A 14,163-nucleotide genomic window follows, 5' to 3' on the forward strand; every position below is an offset into this window, starting at 1 on the left:
GGCAGTGGTGTGATCATGGCTCACTGCAGCCTCAACCTCCGTGGCTCAAGCAATCCTCCCACCACAGACTCCCCAGTAGCTGCAACTACAGGTGTGTGGTACCACACCCAGCTAATTTTTTTAATTTTTTTTAGAGATGAGGTCTCACTATGTTGCCCAGGCTGGTCTTGGAACTCCTGAGCTCAGGTGATCCTCCTGCCTCAGCCTCCCCAAGTGTTGGGATTACAGGCGTGAGCCACCACTCCATGAATCAACCATAGGTAAATTAGACATTTCCCCTAGTGATAAATTGCTAAGTCATTACTTTTTTCCATTATAACCATGCCATACTGAAGATCCTTATACATGTCTAGTGGTATGACCATTTCTTCAGGGCATATACCTGAATATAAGTGAATTGGAGCTAATACACATTTTCACATTGTTAGGTATTGACAGTGGCTGTTAATACTCCATTAGTGGAGTAGTTTGTGAGAATTTGTTTCCCACATCTTGCCAACATTTGCTGTTAGATTTCTTAATTGTTGCCAGTCTGATGGGGGATAATAGTACCTTGTTTTGACTGGCATTTTCCTGACATTTACCATTTTTTCAGTTTATTGGTTATTCAGGTGTTTTCATCTGTGACTTCTTGTTCATATTCTTTCCTATTTTTCTCTTGGGTTTTTAAAGAAATATCTAGTAGGGCTTATATACATGAATACTAGTCTGTATTTAATCGCTTAGATGACACTTAGAAAACCTGGCCTGCTTTTCCCTTGAGTTTACTATTTTAGTCAACACACCTATACTCTAGTGCTAACCAATCAAAAACATTTTAGTTTAACCTGTTATTTTCTCTGTATATTAATTCATGCTGTTTTAAGATAGATGATTTTCTTGGGCTGAATTTATCATGAAACTGACTCCAAATGCATTGATGTATTCATTTTCCAACATGCATTGATGTATTCATTTTCCAAATATTTATTATGGAAATACAGCATTAAATGGCCTACTTGTTGATAACAGGAATCCTGCTAAGATAATATGTTGACACTTGGGTGCTAAGAAATCTGAATTTTAGATAATACTGTAGCAGCCAGGATAGGACCGACTCGGTGAGCACTGTTACTTTAATTATCTGAATAGAAAGCTTGAGATTTAAAAATAATTTTCTCTCCATTATTTAGGTTGGTCACAGCAGATGTAGCTTTTTACACTGGAAATCTTCAAGCCTTAAAAGGCCTTAAAGATTTGGACCTAAATATGGCCGAAATTTGGGAGCAGAAGAGGTGATGTCATACTGGAAAACTGGGTAGTTCATCTGACCATGGGATGTGTTTGTTATGAAGAAAATCTGGATGCCTGTGATTTGAGAATTGAACCTGAAACCCAAAGTGAACTGGGGTGGGGGAAGGGAAAAAGGAAAGTATCAGTGTTGGGAAACTGGATTCAGTGGGATCTACAAGGAATGTCATTTTTGTGCATCCTACAGTGAGGAGTAACTGATCAGGTGTCTATAACATTTTTCATTCTCTCTGGAAACAGACTCAGGTTTCTTTGGACCAAATCCAAAAGAACACATAGCTGTAACACAGCTGTAGTTGACTAGAATGCTCTGTATACTTTATATTAAAAAATGCTTTGCATTTCTTCCAGTGCAATGAAATTCATATGGTGTCCCACCTTATTTAATGATGGTACAATTTAAAATCTTAAAATCTTAGTCAACCTCTGTAGAAAGTTTTCTCTATGAAAGTAAAGCTGTTTGAAAAATTATTTTTTTACAGATCTTTCTATAAAAAATAAACATCTTTTGATTGCTTGGATTTAGGAATTCAATTTTTGTTTCAGTGACCAATGTCAAGTTGCAGGCTTTGTGTGTTGCATATTTAATATTTCTACTACCACCATATGTCAACTGGGTAAAGCCTTCCAGAGCTGTCTAAATACCTGAAAGAAAAGACTTAAGTCTTTTTTTAAGTAATACTTAAAAAAAAAGATACTGTCATCTATTTATGCAACTAAATACTTTTCAGAAATGGTATATAAAAGGCTACAGTTTAATATCTGTATTTTTATAAAAGTATGAAGGGTTTGGGGTGTTTTTATTTGTAGCAGAGGTAAGAATATGTATTCATATAATCTGCCTACTTTTGAGTTCTCATTTTAACATTTAGATAACATAATGAAGTATGGCCCCCTTGGATCCTTGTTTTTAAGTTACTTTCAATGTGTATATGAACAAAGACCAGGGAGAAACAGAACTTTTAAAAATATCGGCTGCTGTGTTGGGGCCAGAAATAAGGTGACAAGTAAAGACTTTTATAATACCTACCTTCAAAATGAGAATCAGCAGCACTCTACAAATGAAAGTGCCTGTGCCTCACCTCACACCAAGAATCTTGCCTAACCCTGTCAGAGTGCCTAATATTCTGTGGTGATTATGTACAATGAACAGTCTTATTTTGTGCTCTTTGGTTTCTTAAAAGGAAAGCTTGTTTTCTTTCCTTTATCATTACAGAGGTATGTCATTGGTTCTTAAACTATCTATCTGTCTAAAATAAAGCTGTAAAAAATTAACAGACTTTAAAAGGCAACTTTTTTTTAAATGGTATACAGTGAACTTTAAGTTAAACAAGCAGCCTACTCAAAACAAGTATGGATGAATTTTTTAAAAAGGCATAAATTGAACTACCAGCAGACCTGATTGGAAAGATTATTAATGATCATTTTTCAGTGATAATAAACAAGCTTCAGGAAATGAAGCTTCAGGGAAAGGGAACTTTTTATGAAGCTCTACCCCGTACTTCACTATAGAAGAGTACAAGGATGTGAAAGAAATGCCTTCCCTTTGCCCGCCCCATCAGCTGGGAAAATAAATGCCACTTTGTTTCAATAAATGGAGAGTCTGTGGAAAGCATGGCAGGCATCCCAGTTTTAGAACTAGATGAAAGGTACCAAATACCTTCAGTTTAATTCCTATGGAAATAATGGTATGATTAAGATTCTTAGAAATGCCAAAAACTGGACTTGTTAGGTAACTAACCAGTGTGTACTTAAATATTCCAAGGGCAAATCTTCCAACTAATATAGTAACTGTCTAGCAAGAATAAACCATTTTATTTTACCATTTCATAGTTAGTTAGCATTATAAAGTACAAGTGTACACAAGTATTGCTTCACTGCTTTATTTTTGAAATGACAAGCAATTCAATGTGACCATCACTGAGGCTTCTGTTAAAAGATCTTCCAGAGTTGCCCCAGTTTTAAGATTAAACAATATTGCACTTTAAGATGAACTAACTTTTGGGATCCTCTTCAAAGAAGGAAAGTATTGCTCCATCTGTGCTTTTCTTAGACTAAAAGCATACTGCAGAAAACTCTACTTTAAAAATCAACACTGCAGGGTACAGTAACATAGTAAAGTACCTGCCTATTTTAGAATCCTAGAGAACATTTCATTGTAAGAAACTAGCCCATTATCAAAGCGTCCACAGTATTTTTCATTTCAGTGGTCCAAGATGCGAAGGTTTCCAGATACAATCTTGTTCTCTAATACTGCTCCAGGTGGGATGTCAATTCTGTCACCATGATTTGCAATGATGATAACTGTTCCCTAAGTGACAGGGAAAACAAAAGAGTGTACTTGCAACTGCAACGCAATTTGATTATCTTACAGTGATCAAGTTTATGTACAACTCTTTTTTACAGTGGAGTAACTGTATTTATAAACAATATTAAACATGAAAAACAAGTGACAGTTAAGGAAAATTGTAATGTGTCCTTCTGTAACAATCCTGGCAGTAGTTCTAGATTCTCTGTCTCCTTGTTAGAGGTAGAACTAACAGTGGGAGGTGGACCCGGTACCACAGCATGGCCAGCCCCCTTTTGAAGGCCTACTTGCAAGGCCACCAGGAGCTTTTGTTGTTTTTATAATGGTTTACTGATAAGATTTTTCATGTCTTAAGTCTTTAGGCAGTCTCAGCAATAAAATTCAATATATGTATTTGTTTTTTCAAGATCTTCATTTAAGTAAGCTTTAATGGGAGGAGTACATGAAATCTAGTTAGGAGATTTTTTAAAAAATTACATGATTTGGAAAAAGCTATTGTATCTTTAATACTTTTATACCCCCATTTCCCTCCTATTTCTTACGTGAGGCTGGAATGAGAGTACCCGAGTACTACAATAATGTAAATGAATATTCTTACAGAGATAACATTCCTTTAATACATTCAGTACAAATTAAGTTGTCTTTTTTTTCTACTTTTATTCAAATATTCATCTTTCGTAAGCTAATGGTAATAGTGATCCTATTTTAAAGATTCTCATTTCAGTAAAATAGTACCAACTTTAGTACTAGTGTAATTAAGACTAACAAGTATTCCTTAAAGTAAATGTAAATTTATGACTAGAAAATGAGACCTATGTTGTAAAGCTGTAAGAAATATAATTTTCACTGTAACAACATACCTTTAATGAAACATTTTTTCCAAATGTCACATCTCCTGAAACTGTGAGGTGATCCAATTCAAGCATATCTGGTATACTTTCAAATCTTCTTAGATAATCTTGAACCTTACAGAAAAGTAGAAATATAAAAATTTGTCTCAAATGGGTTCACAGAAAGGAAAAATATTAAAGTTTAACTGAACTGTAAAAATATTTTATGGCAAAGCTCAGGTCCTCTAATGGGAAGCACCTATTTATTAAGCACTCATTATATGCTAAATGCCGTGCAGAAAAGACCAGGAACTACCAACACTGTTTCTACACCAAGCAATTTACAACAGTTGAGCAGATCTAACTTTTTCTTTTTTTTTTTTTAAAAGATAATCAACATGCCAAGAGCCAGATGAGTAGTTCACATAATCTGAATTCAACTGGAAAAAAAGAGATCATGCTTTGAAGCAGGCTAGACTGGAGGTGGACTTTAGTGGATAGGTAGGATTCTGAAAAATTAGAGCACATTTTAGGAAGAGCAACAGCACAAATTATTATAAGTTATCACCATCTTTGTCTTTTTATTTCCTCAGATTTTACAAGCACTAGAGATTGTCCTATGTGAACCCGTTTCCTATTTTTCTGGGAAAATGGGAGCAATCAGAAAACTTCCACTTGTTTCCATCCACTACCACCACCTTGCCCGCATTGCCCATTACTCTGTCTTCCTAGTACTGGAATTGGACTGTTTCTATTCCTAAAGCCAACCTCTCCACTTGTGCATCAGATCCCTTCTTATGGCCTATTGAGTGTTGTTTCAGCAGTTCTCCCTCTTCAATGTTTTTTCCCTCCTGACTGCATTAATTCCCATTAATGTTTAAACATCCTCCCATTAAAAAAAAAAAAAAAAACTCAAATCCTATATTTCTTTCTACCTATACCCCCATTTCTCTTTTTCTCTTTAAGGCAAAACTCTTGAGTTTTCTACCTTCATATCTCCAATTCCTCCTTTTTCATTCTCTCTTAAATCCACGCCTGTGAGGCTCCCACACCTCCATACTGATACATCTAATTCCCATCTTTCTTGAATCAGCAGGAGCATTTGACAGATGATCATTCCCACTGTCTTGAAATATTTTCTTCATTTGACTGAGGACACATGCATTCATAGTTTTCTAATTCCCCATCTGCATTCTACACATCCACAGCAGGTGGCACCAAACCACACCCAGGACTAAAATAGACTGGGATGGCAGAGCAGGACCCCATAGGCCAACCACAAAGGCTCACAGTGTCATATTTCATTGATTAAATTTTTTAGATTCCACTCATCAGGCTAAGGTGGAGTTTTACAGCAGGTCCACAGACAGTGCTGTTTTGTTCAATGTTATTTTGTTATAACGTTGATGAGGAAAAAAAAAAGATTCCCAGCCAGGACTACTGTCTGTGTGGAGTTGGCACATTCTCCCCACATTTGTGTGGGTTTTCTCCAACTATTCCGGTTTCTTCCCACATCCCAAAGATGTGCATGTTAGGTGAACTGGTGTGTCTACATGGTCCCAGTATGACTGTGGGTAGGTGTGAGTGTGCCCTGAGATGGGGGCAGCCTGTCCAGGGTTGGCTCCTGCCTTGTGCCCTGAGCTGCCGGGATAAACTCTGGTCACCCATGAACCTGAACTGGAATAAGTTAGTCAAGAATTATCTTGTTTTTATTAGTCAATGTATGTACAGCTCACATTTATTTCAGGGTTTAATATTAGAAGTGTTTTGTTTTTGTTTTAAAATGTGGTGATATTTTTGTGACCAGAAATAAACTGTAGGAACTGAACTCTTGTTTATATAAATTAACCTATGGTAAAATGTGTTATACATTGTTTTGCTTACTGTGGCAGTTTCCAAGAACATACTGATGACACTGAGGACTTAACTGTACTTGCTATTCCACCTGTCTAGAACACTTTTTGCACTAGATACCCATTTGTCAGACCCAATCAACTTCTCAATGAGGCTGCCTGTGGCCACTCAACGTAAAATTACACCATCACCACCCCCCTCAATCCCCACGCCCCGAGGCATTCCCTTTTCTCTATCCTTGCTTTGTTTCTCCATAGCATTTTCCACCACTTGGCATATCATACATTTACTTATCATCCTTTCCCCACTAGAATGTCAATTCTGTGAAGACAAAGATTTAGTCTGTTTTGTTTACTACTAAATCCCTAGAACCTAGAACACTGCCCAGTACATGATAGGGGCTCAATAAGTATTTGTTAAGCCAGAATTAACCTTTTCCCACTGATGAAAGCAGTACTGGTCTTGGAAGAGACAGAAGATAAAATGCCCCAAAATTTAAAGATTATTTTCTACTCCCCATATGGCAATCATGTTTCAAATGTGAAGTAAAATCTTTATCTTCTATGATGAATTCCCTTTAAAAGATATCAAAGACAGAGGAATACAACAGGTCAGGGGTAGAGACTGTAATTAGTCTCCAATTCACATGTATATCATATTTTTATAATTACACATTTAAGAAATATGAACTCACATATCTTTATAGTTACATACCTTTGTAAAAGAACTGCCTAATTTAACCAAGGGCACTGTAGGAAATTCCCGCTTTTCACTCATTGTCAGAGATCCTGCATTAAGACTATAGAGGTTTGACATCACCAATAAGAGATCTGATGTGGTTTTGACAGGCAGAAAACGGCTCCTTGGCACATTAATACCTAGAGAATTCTCGAAACTTTTGATGGCAGCCCCTACTGCAGTTTCTAACTGAATGACATTCAGGCCTCCATCCAAAGTCTGTAAGAAATTAGGGGTGGGGAATAGAGAACAGAGGTTTTAAGCACCTACAACTTAGTTTCATGTAGGTTAGTTAATATTTGGGAAGTGACTTCAGAGATCCATTGATGGAAAAAAAAAAGATTTTCTTTTTGAGACAGAGTCTTGCTCTGTCACCCAGGCTGGCTGGAGTGCAATGGCGCGATCTCGGCTCACTGCAGCCTCCGCCTCCTGGGTTCAAGCAATTCTTATGCCTCAGCTTCCTGAGTAGCTGGGATTACAGGCATGTGCCACTACGCCCAGCTAATTTTTTGTATTTTTAGTAGAGATGGGGTTTCACTATGTTGGCCAGGTTGGTCCCGGCCTCAAGTGATCTGCCGGCCTCGGCCTCACAAAGTGTTGGGATTACAGGTATGAGACACTAAGCCTGGCCAGAAAAATAATTTTGAGAACTGACATTTATTAAGCACCTATCATATGCCAACCTCTTATACATGTAATCTTTTTTCAATCTTAAAACTCTTCTGTTCAGTAATACCATTTCCATTTTATGATAAACAACCGTAGGTTCAGAAAACTCATGCAAAGTACCGATGGCCAAATGACTTATGAGTGTCAGCAACAACTAAGACTGAAGTAGGTTCTCTACTTTTGAAGCCCAATGTTTTTGCCACTACCACAATCCAGGGTCAGGTATAGGGCACCATAACTTGGCATGCTAGAGGGGTGACAGCAGATTCTGGAAGACAGGGCTAGGAACTAGAGAGTCTGAAAAGGCGAAAGGGAGTGACCAATGGAATCGATGGGGCAGAGGGAGTGGGCAGTGGGGTCTGTGTGTAGCCTACTATGACCTTAGGAACCAGGAAGCTCAATGGGCCACAACCTTGGCTTACCTTTGGATTCACAATGATTTCCATGTCAATGGCATTCTGCTCCTGCAGTCTTTTAACTGCTGCAAGAGAAATCCATAGGTTGTTTGTGTTAAATATTTTGAACTTTGATACAGACTTGAACTCGTCAACATGTGCTTTTGGCACTTGAGCAATTTCCACCAGTCTCAGTTTGCCTTCATATTGAGTGAGTGTCCCGCCCTAGAAAGGCAGAAAATAGTGAGTGCCTCCACATCTGTCCCAAGTGCAGTTTTTCGTAAGTACAAAGATAGTGATAATATAAAAAATATATAAATACATTATGTAGAAACAGTACATTTTCATAAAAGGGACAATGGAATAACATTTAAATGTCAAACTAAAAGAGTATTAAAGGTCTGGACAACTTTACTGAAAGGTTTCACATGTTTCAGATTTTTGCCATAAATATATAAGAAACTATTTTAGTTAAAATTATTGATGTAGCTTATCCAAAAAAATAGAGATGATTTTGATACTATTTATTATGGATTTATGATACATATTATTATGTCAAACAGAACTGAAAGTATTCCACATAATATCATCTCACCCTTTCTTATGATACTAAGTGGTTAAATGTATTGTTTAACATAGAAACTTTCAAATAACTTCATAACTTATGAAATGTGAAAACATGAAGCCCTAAACTGCTTCCTCTCAGTATTTACCTTTACATCTGCACGTGTTTTATTTGTGACTTCCATGACAAATTCACAGCGTTTTCCATTGGGTGGGTTCATTAGATGATTAAGAATATACAGATCCACTGTGGCACCCAGATTATCTATGTTAGACACAAAAATATACTCTTTGCCTTCTCCTATAAAGGTATCAAGCAAACCAGAGTTGTAGAAACTGGCGTAAATATCACCATGACCTGGAGGGTACCAAGCTTCTGTATTTTCCCCTGAGTAAGACACGTCCTTTGCTACAGGAAGTAAAGATTCTTTATTAATCCTCGGGTACCTTAAAAAAAAAAAAAAAGTTCTTTTTCAATATTGACCCTGTAGAGCATTTCAGACCTTTAAATAAAATAATGCATTAAAGTTACATAAAATTTCACTTCTTTTCAGAGTCTTATCAATCATTATAGGTGAATCCATTTAAGAAAATCTCTCAGTATCTGTGTTGTCCAAAATCTGTTTTCTAGATGGTGATAGCTGCTGCAAAAACATGTCTCTATGGTTATAAAGATGGGAGGACCCATTATATTTTTAAAATATTAATGTTTTATGACTCTCCAAGAGGAGGGATATATCAAATAAATTTTCTCAAACCTATATAGTTGTGGGATGGTTCTTTTCCCTGAAAACTTATCTGGGAAAAACTGCCCATTCTTACAAATGGATATATTCAGGGGTGGATCTCTTTCTTTCCCAGAAAATAAGCACCAGGTTAGCATTCCAAGATGTCTGCTTCCCACCACTAGTGAGAAAGGTAAAGCTGGTGATGGGGCAAGAGGAAAACAGGAGCTAGCACTGCAACAGACTGAAGACCAGAAAATAAAGGCAAAACATCTGCGAAGTAAAAAAAAAAAAAAAAAGTAACCATGGGAAATAGATCTTAAAAACAACCAAACAAACTAATGGTACAACTGTAGAAATGTCCCTTTTTTATTTTTGAGATAGGGTCTTGCTCTGTTGCCTGGGCTGGAGTACAGTAGCACAAACATGTCTCATTACAGCCTCGACCTCCTGGGCTCAAGTGATACTCCCACCTCAGCCTCCCAAGTAGCTGGGGCTACAAGGGCACACCATCAATGCTAATTTTTTAATTTTTTTTGTAGAGATGAGGTCTCATTATGTTGCCCAGGCTAGTCTCAAACTCCTAGGCTCAAGCAATCCTCCTGCTTTGGCTTTCCAAAGTGTTGGAATTACAGGCATAAGCCAGCACACCCAGTCTCGAAATACCCCTTCTGTACAAGTTCATGTGGACTGATGTCCATCCCTTAAATGGAAGTCTTATTTCTCCAGTTTCCTGGCCTTCAGTCACAACTCATCATCTGAATTTACTTTTTACTCACTATTCCTCAAAAATTTTCTCCAGAATTTATTAAATTACCCCAAGCCCATAAAAGATGTTGAAGAAATTCCTTTCCATAGGAAAAGTTATCAATAATGTAGGAATATAAAAAGATTTTCACAGACCCACCTGGAGACCAAATATGCTCTCAGAAAGCAAATGCTTAAGCTATCCCCAAATATTCTGGACATGGAACAGAGTCTCAAGCAGACTGAATTTTAAGAACTGGAAGTTAGAGAACCAGAGTGATTATAACAATCACATTATCAATGCTTAGCTTTTATGGGCATCAAACACTTGTGAACATCAATATTTGGTGCCTTTACATCTTGAGACTGCTCTGTTATAAACAAGATAAAGAAGTCCTTTCCCAGGAGTAACACACCCAGAGTTAATTTTTTACTCATTGTACCTGCTTTGATTGAAAGTGTAGATTTTCACACGACAATGATTGTACTTCTGTAGTATTTTTTTGGTATCTTCATCCGTGTTAAAAGAGTTCATTAAAACAAGAGGAACATCTGTATTGTAGGTTTTATTCAAATGCTAGGGAGGAAAATGACAATTAGATTACCCAGACTCACTTTTCTTTTGCTCAAATATGCAAAATTAATTCTTAAGGGTTAAATCATAAAATGTCCAAAACATCATCTGTATGTAGCCAAATATACAGATTTGACATAAAACTGCTCAGCATGAGCCAGACATTTTGCTAGGCAATTCACCATGCACTTGCTCATTAAATCACCACCCTCTGAGATAGAAACTACTGTCTGTATTTTACGGATGACTAAACTAAGGCCCAGATAGGTGGTGGGTCTGGCAATGGCAGAGGTGGGACCCCCACCTCCCCACCCCAGGCAGTTTGAGTCTGGAGCTTGTGTATAGCTACAGTGCTCTGTGGCCTTACTGGGTAGGCAAGTGCTGATTAAGCATTTACTCTATGTTAACATCTCTGTAGGGATGAAAGTACAAATGTGACAAAGGCATGGCTCCCTACTCTCAAAATTAATGATCAAAAATTTTGAATCACACCCCAACTGAAATCTTTTCAACCTCAGAAGAGCTAAGAGGCAACACAGAGTGTGAAGAAAACAAGGTCTTAGAAGTCAGACTGCCCTATGTTAAAATTTTAATTCTGCACTTACTAACTAGCTTGGGAACCTTGGACAAGTAACCAACCTCCTTGTGCTTTGGTTTCCTCATTGGTAAAATGGGGATCACAGTACTTAAGAGTTGTTGAGAGGAACAAATGAGTAAATTCATATCAAGAGCTCAGAATAACACTTGGTGGACAATAAGTGCTGAATACATGTTAGCCACTGCTACAACTAGCCGTTAGGATTATAGTTGCCAGCACCATACTAGGCAATAGGATAAGGAGATGGAAAAAATAAGGCCACTGCCCCAGAAGAGCTTATGGTATACGATTAATGACTTTGTCGTAAGAGAGAAGCCAAGAACAGTTCTTAGCATGCAGGGCCTGCAGCCAAATACATAACATCTTCCCCACCCTCCCAAAAGGGTTAATAAAGCAAGATCATCCCAGCCTTGATGAAGGCTGCCCCCAGAAAGAAAGTGGGTAGAAGGGTGGGATATCAAAAGAGAATCTCAACAGACCCAGAGATTTCAACAACCACAGGTGCTATTTAAGATCAAAAGCCTTTACATAACCTTAAGGATTTGCCCTTAAGAACACTAAACCTTTTTTCCACCAATAGAGACTAAAGATAGCAAGCTCTTTGGTTAGCTCAAATTCACATCTGCTACATTTTATAATATAACATTTATGATAACTTAAAAACTAAAAACTAGTTTAGTATCTCATGAAAAATGCTAAATGTTACTCACTTCAATTTGCTGAACAGTCAGATCCAGAAAAGTATTCTCATTCCTCACACCAATCAGACTTTTAGGGCCTTTGCAGCCCATGCTGGTTCCCAAACCACCATTGAGTTTCACCACCACTAGTTTGTTCAACACAGAAGATATATTATCAGGCAAGCCTCTGGCCTTTATCTTTTCATAGGGTTGAATCTGAAAGAAAAATAACATTATAGGAGTAATTCAAACAGCTTTAAAGGGACATTAAAACATATCAATCCCAGGGTTATTTCCATGCTTCCATAAAGAGTTTTGGTTTCTCTGGAAAATTTTAATCAACTTTTCTTTAATGTCAGAGGCCCTTGTGGTTCAAAATCAAGTACTTTAACAGGCAACTTCCCTTGCACACAGTAGTTCAGTGGATCATTTACTTTACAAAGGAGTACGAGAAGGGGGAAAAAGTTGTAGGCCCCATATATTGTCTGGCTGGTAAGAACATCCAGATCTCTTGGAGTATCTTCAAACACTCAGAATTCCCAATTTGTATCAACACTGCAAATGATCAAGTCATTTATTTAGACTCATCAAGTCTAAATATTTCTGGTGTATTATGGCTCTACTTCAATTCTGGAGAACCAGATACAAAATTACACATTATTCCTTCTACCACAGGAGGCAAATACCAAAACACACTTGTTCCTTGCCATTCTCTATTCAGTCATAAGTTTGCCTTTCAAAGGAAGGTGGCATAGACTTTTTGTCAAGTATGCACAAGGACAGAATTCCTTCCTCAAGAATTTAACTTTCAGGTGTCACCATATAAAAGCCAATACTGGAAAATTAAGTGTTGTCACTGTTCTAAGAAATGCCCTGGAAGGGAGGAAAAGAGCAAGAGGTGGGGCTAAAGAAAACCCCAACTCAATCTCCTCCCTAGCATCCTCATCTATTTCTGTGAGCAGAGGGCCTTAATCTATAACTTCTCCCTTATAGGAAAGGAACAGTGACAACTTACAGCGGAGGCCCAGATTCTTTTATTCAAAGCAGAGGCACAAGCAAGTCTAAACATCTTACAGTAAGAAGGAAACCTTTCAGAAAGATCACAATGTATTTTCTATCCATTTATGTGACATGTTTGCTGTTATTTTGTTTTAATGGAATAGGTCCTCAAACTGACTCTTCAGTTACATCCTGGTATAGGACAGCTAACACATAATGGACTGAAAAAAGTAAAACTACCTCATAAGTGCTTTGTGGACATTAGCTGTTATTTGTTCTGCTACTGTAGGAACGCGTGTGTGTGTGTGAGAGAGAGAGAGAAATGTGTAGGTGTGACTGGGAAAGAACTTGACAGGCTCACACTCCAGTGATCTAAGCATATGGAAGCAAAAATCTCTTTATGCTTGGTCAGAGGAGAGGAGAGGAGACAGGAGAGGAAGGGAGGGGAGGGGAAGGAAAGACCACTGTGATGCAATGGCTGTAAGTAGTCAATTAATAGTTTAGAAGAGTCAGCAAATGGGACCAGGCCAAATGTTTTCCCATTATTTTGTAAAAGCCAAGAATTTCCATTTATCAGTTATTTTTCACTTCCTAGCAAGAACCTAATATTTACACAGGTCTCACAAGGATGTGAAAATCAGCTGAAAATCACCAAAACCTCCTAGTCCATGCATTCATTTTAGGTTAAATTGTTAGTTCAGAGATAGTGTTACCTATTTATGTTTTGACTACACTTAAAAAGAAAATAAGAGTACACAGAAGCTATTTTCCACATGGTAGGACAGGCCTGTCTTCCAATTTTACCTAAAATTTTTAATTGTGGCACATCACATACATAAAAGTTTATAAAAGATATAAAATATACATATACGGTTGAAAAAATAACTTTTTTTTTTTTTTTTTGAGATGGAGTCTTGCTCTGTCCCCCTGGCTGGAGTGCAGTGGCCGGATCTCAGCTCACTGCAAGCTCCACCTCCCGGGTTCACGCCATTCTCCTGCCTCAGCCTCCGGAGTAGCTGAGACTACTGGCGCCTGCCACCATGCCCGGCTAATTTTTTTTTTGTATTTTTAGTAGAGACGGGGTTTCACCGTGTTAGCCAGGATGGTCTCGATCTCCTGACCTTGTGATCCGCCCGCCTCGGCCTCCCAAAGTGCTAGGATTACAGGTGTGAGCCACCGCGCCCGGCCAACA

At 37.8% G+C, this 14,163-nt stretch overlaps 2 protein-coding genes across 8 annotated transcripts in view; one reads left to right on the forward strand and one right to left on the reverse strand.

Moving 5' to 3' along the window:
* Positions 1-2,569, forward strand: part of VPS54 (VPS54 subunit of GARP complex) — a 131,704-nt gene extending 129,135 nt beyond the window's left edge. For all 4 annotated transcript variants that reach the window (XM_050753442.1, XM_050753444.1, XM_050753443.1 and 1 more), the window contains one exon: positions 1,173-2,569. In XM_050753442.1, the coding sequence (XP_050609399.1) occupies positions 1,173-1,278 (106 nt within the window). In that variant the 3' untranslated portion in view covers positions 1,279-2,569. The remainder of the gene's footprint in view (positions 1-1,172) is intronic.
* Positions 2,570-3,157: 588 nt separating this feature from the next.
* The window catches only part of UGP2 (UDP-glucose pyrophosphorylase 2), a 53,476-nt gene continuing 42,470 nt past the window's right edge, over positions 3,158-14,163 (reverse strand). For all 4 annotated transcript variants that reach the window (XM_050753499.1, XM_050753496.1, XM_050753498.1 and 1 more), the window contains exons 4-10: positions 12,003-12,188; positions 10,564-10,697; positions 8,798-9,095; positions 8,112-8,309; positions 6,997-7,239; positions 4,459-4,563; positions 3,158-3,601 (exon numbers count right to left, since the gene is read on the reverse strand). In XM_050753499.1, coding sequence (XP_050609456.1) covers positions 3,494-3,601; positions 4,459-4,563; positions 6,997-7,239; positions 8,112-8,309; positions 8,798-9,095; positions 10,564-10,697; positions 12,003-12,188 — 1,272 coding nt within the window. In that variant the 3' untranslated portion in view covers positions 3,158-3,493. The remainder of the gene's footprint in view (positions 3,602-4,458; positions 4,564-6,996; positions 7,240-8,111; positions 8,310-8,797; positions 9,096-10,563; positions 10,698-12,002; positions 12,189-14,163) is intronic.

The sequence above is a fragment of the Macaca thibetana genome, chromosome 13 (assembly GCF_024542745.1).
Source record: "Macaca thibetana thibetana isolate TM-01 chromosome 13, ASM2454274v1, whole genome shotgun sequence".
Taxonomy (NCBI): Eukaryota; Metazoa; Chordata; class Mammalia; order Primates; family Cercopithecidae; genus Macaca; species Macaca thibetana.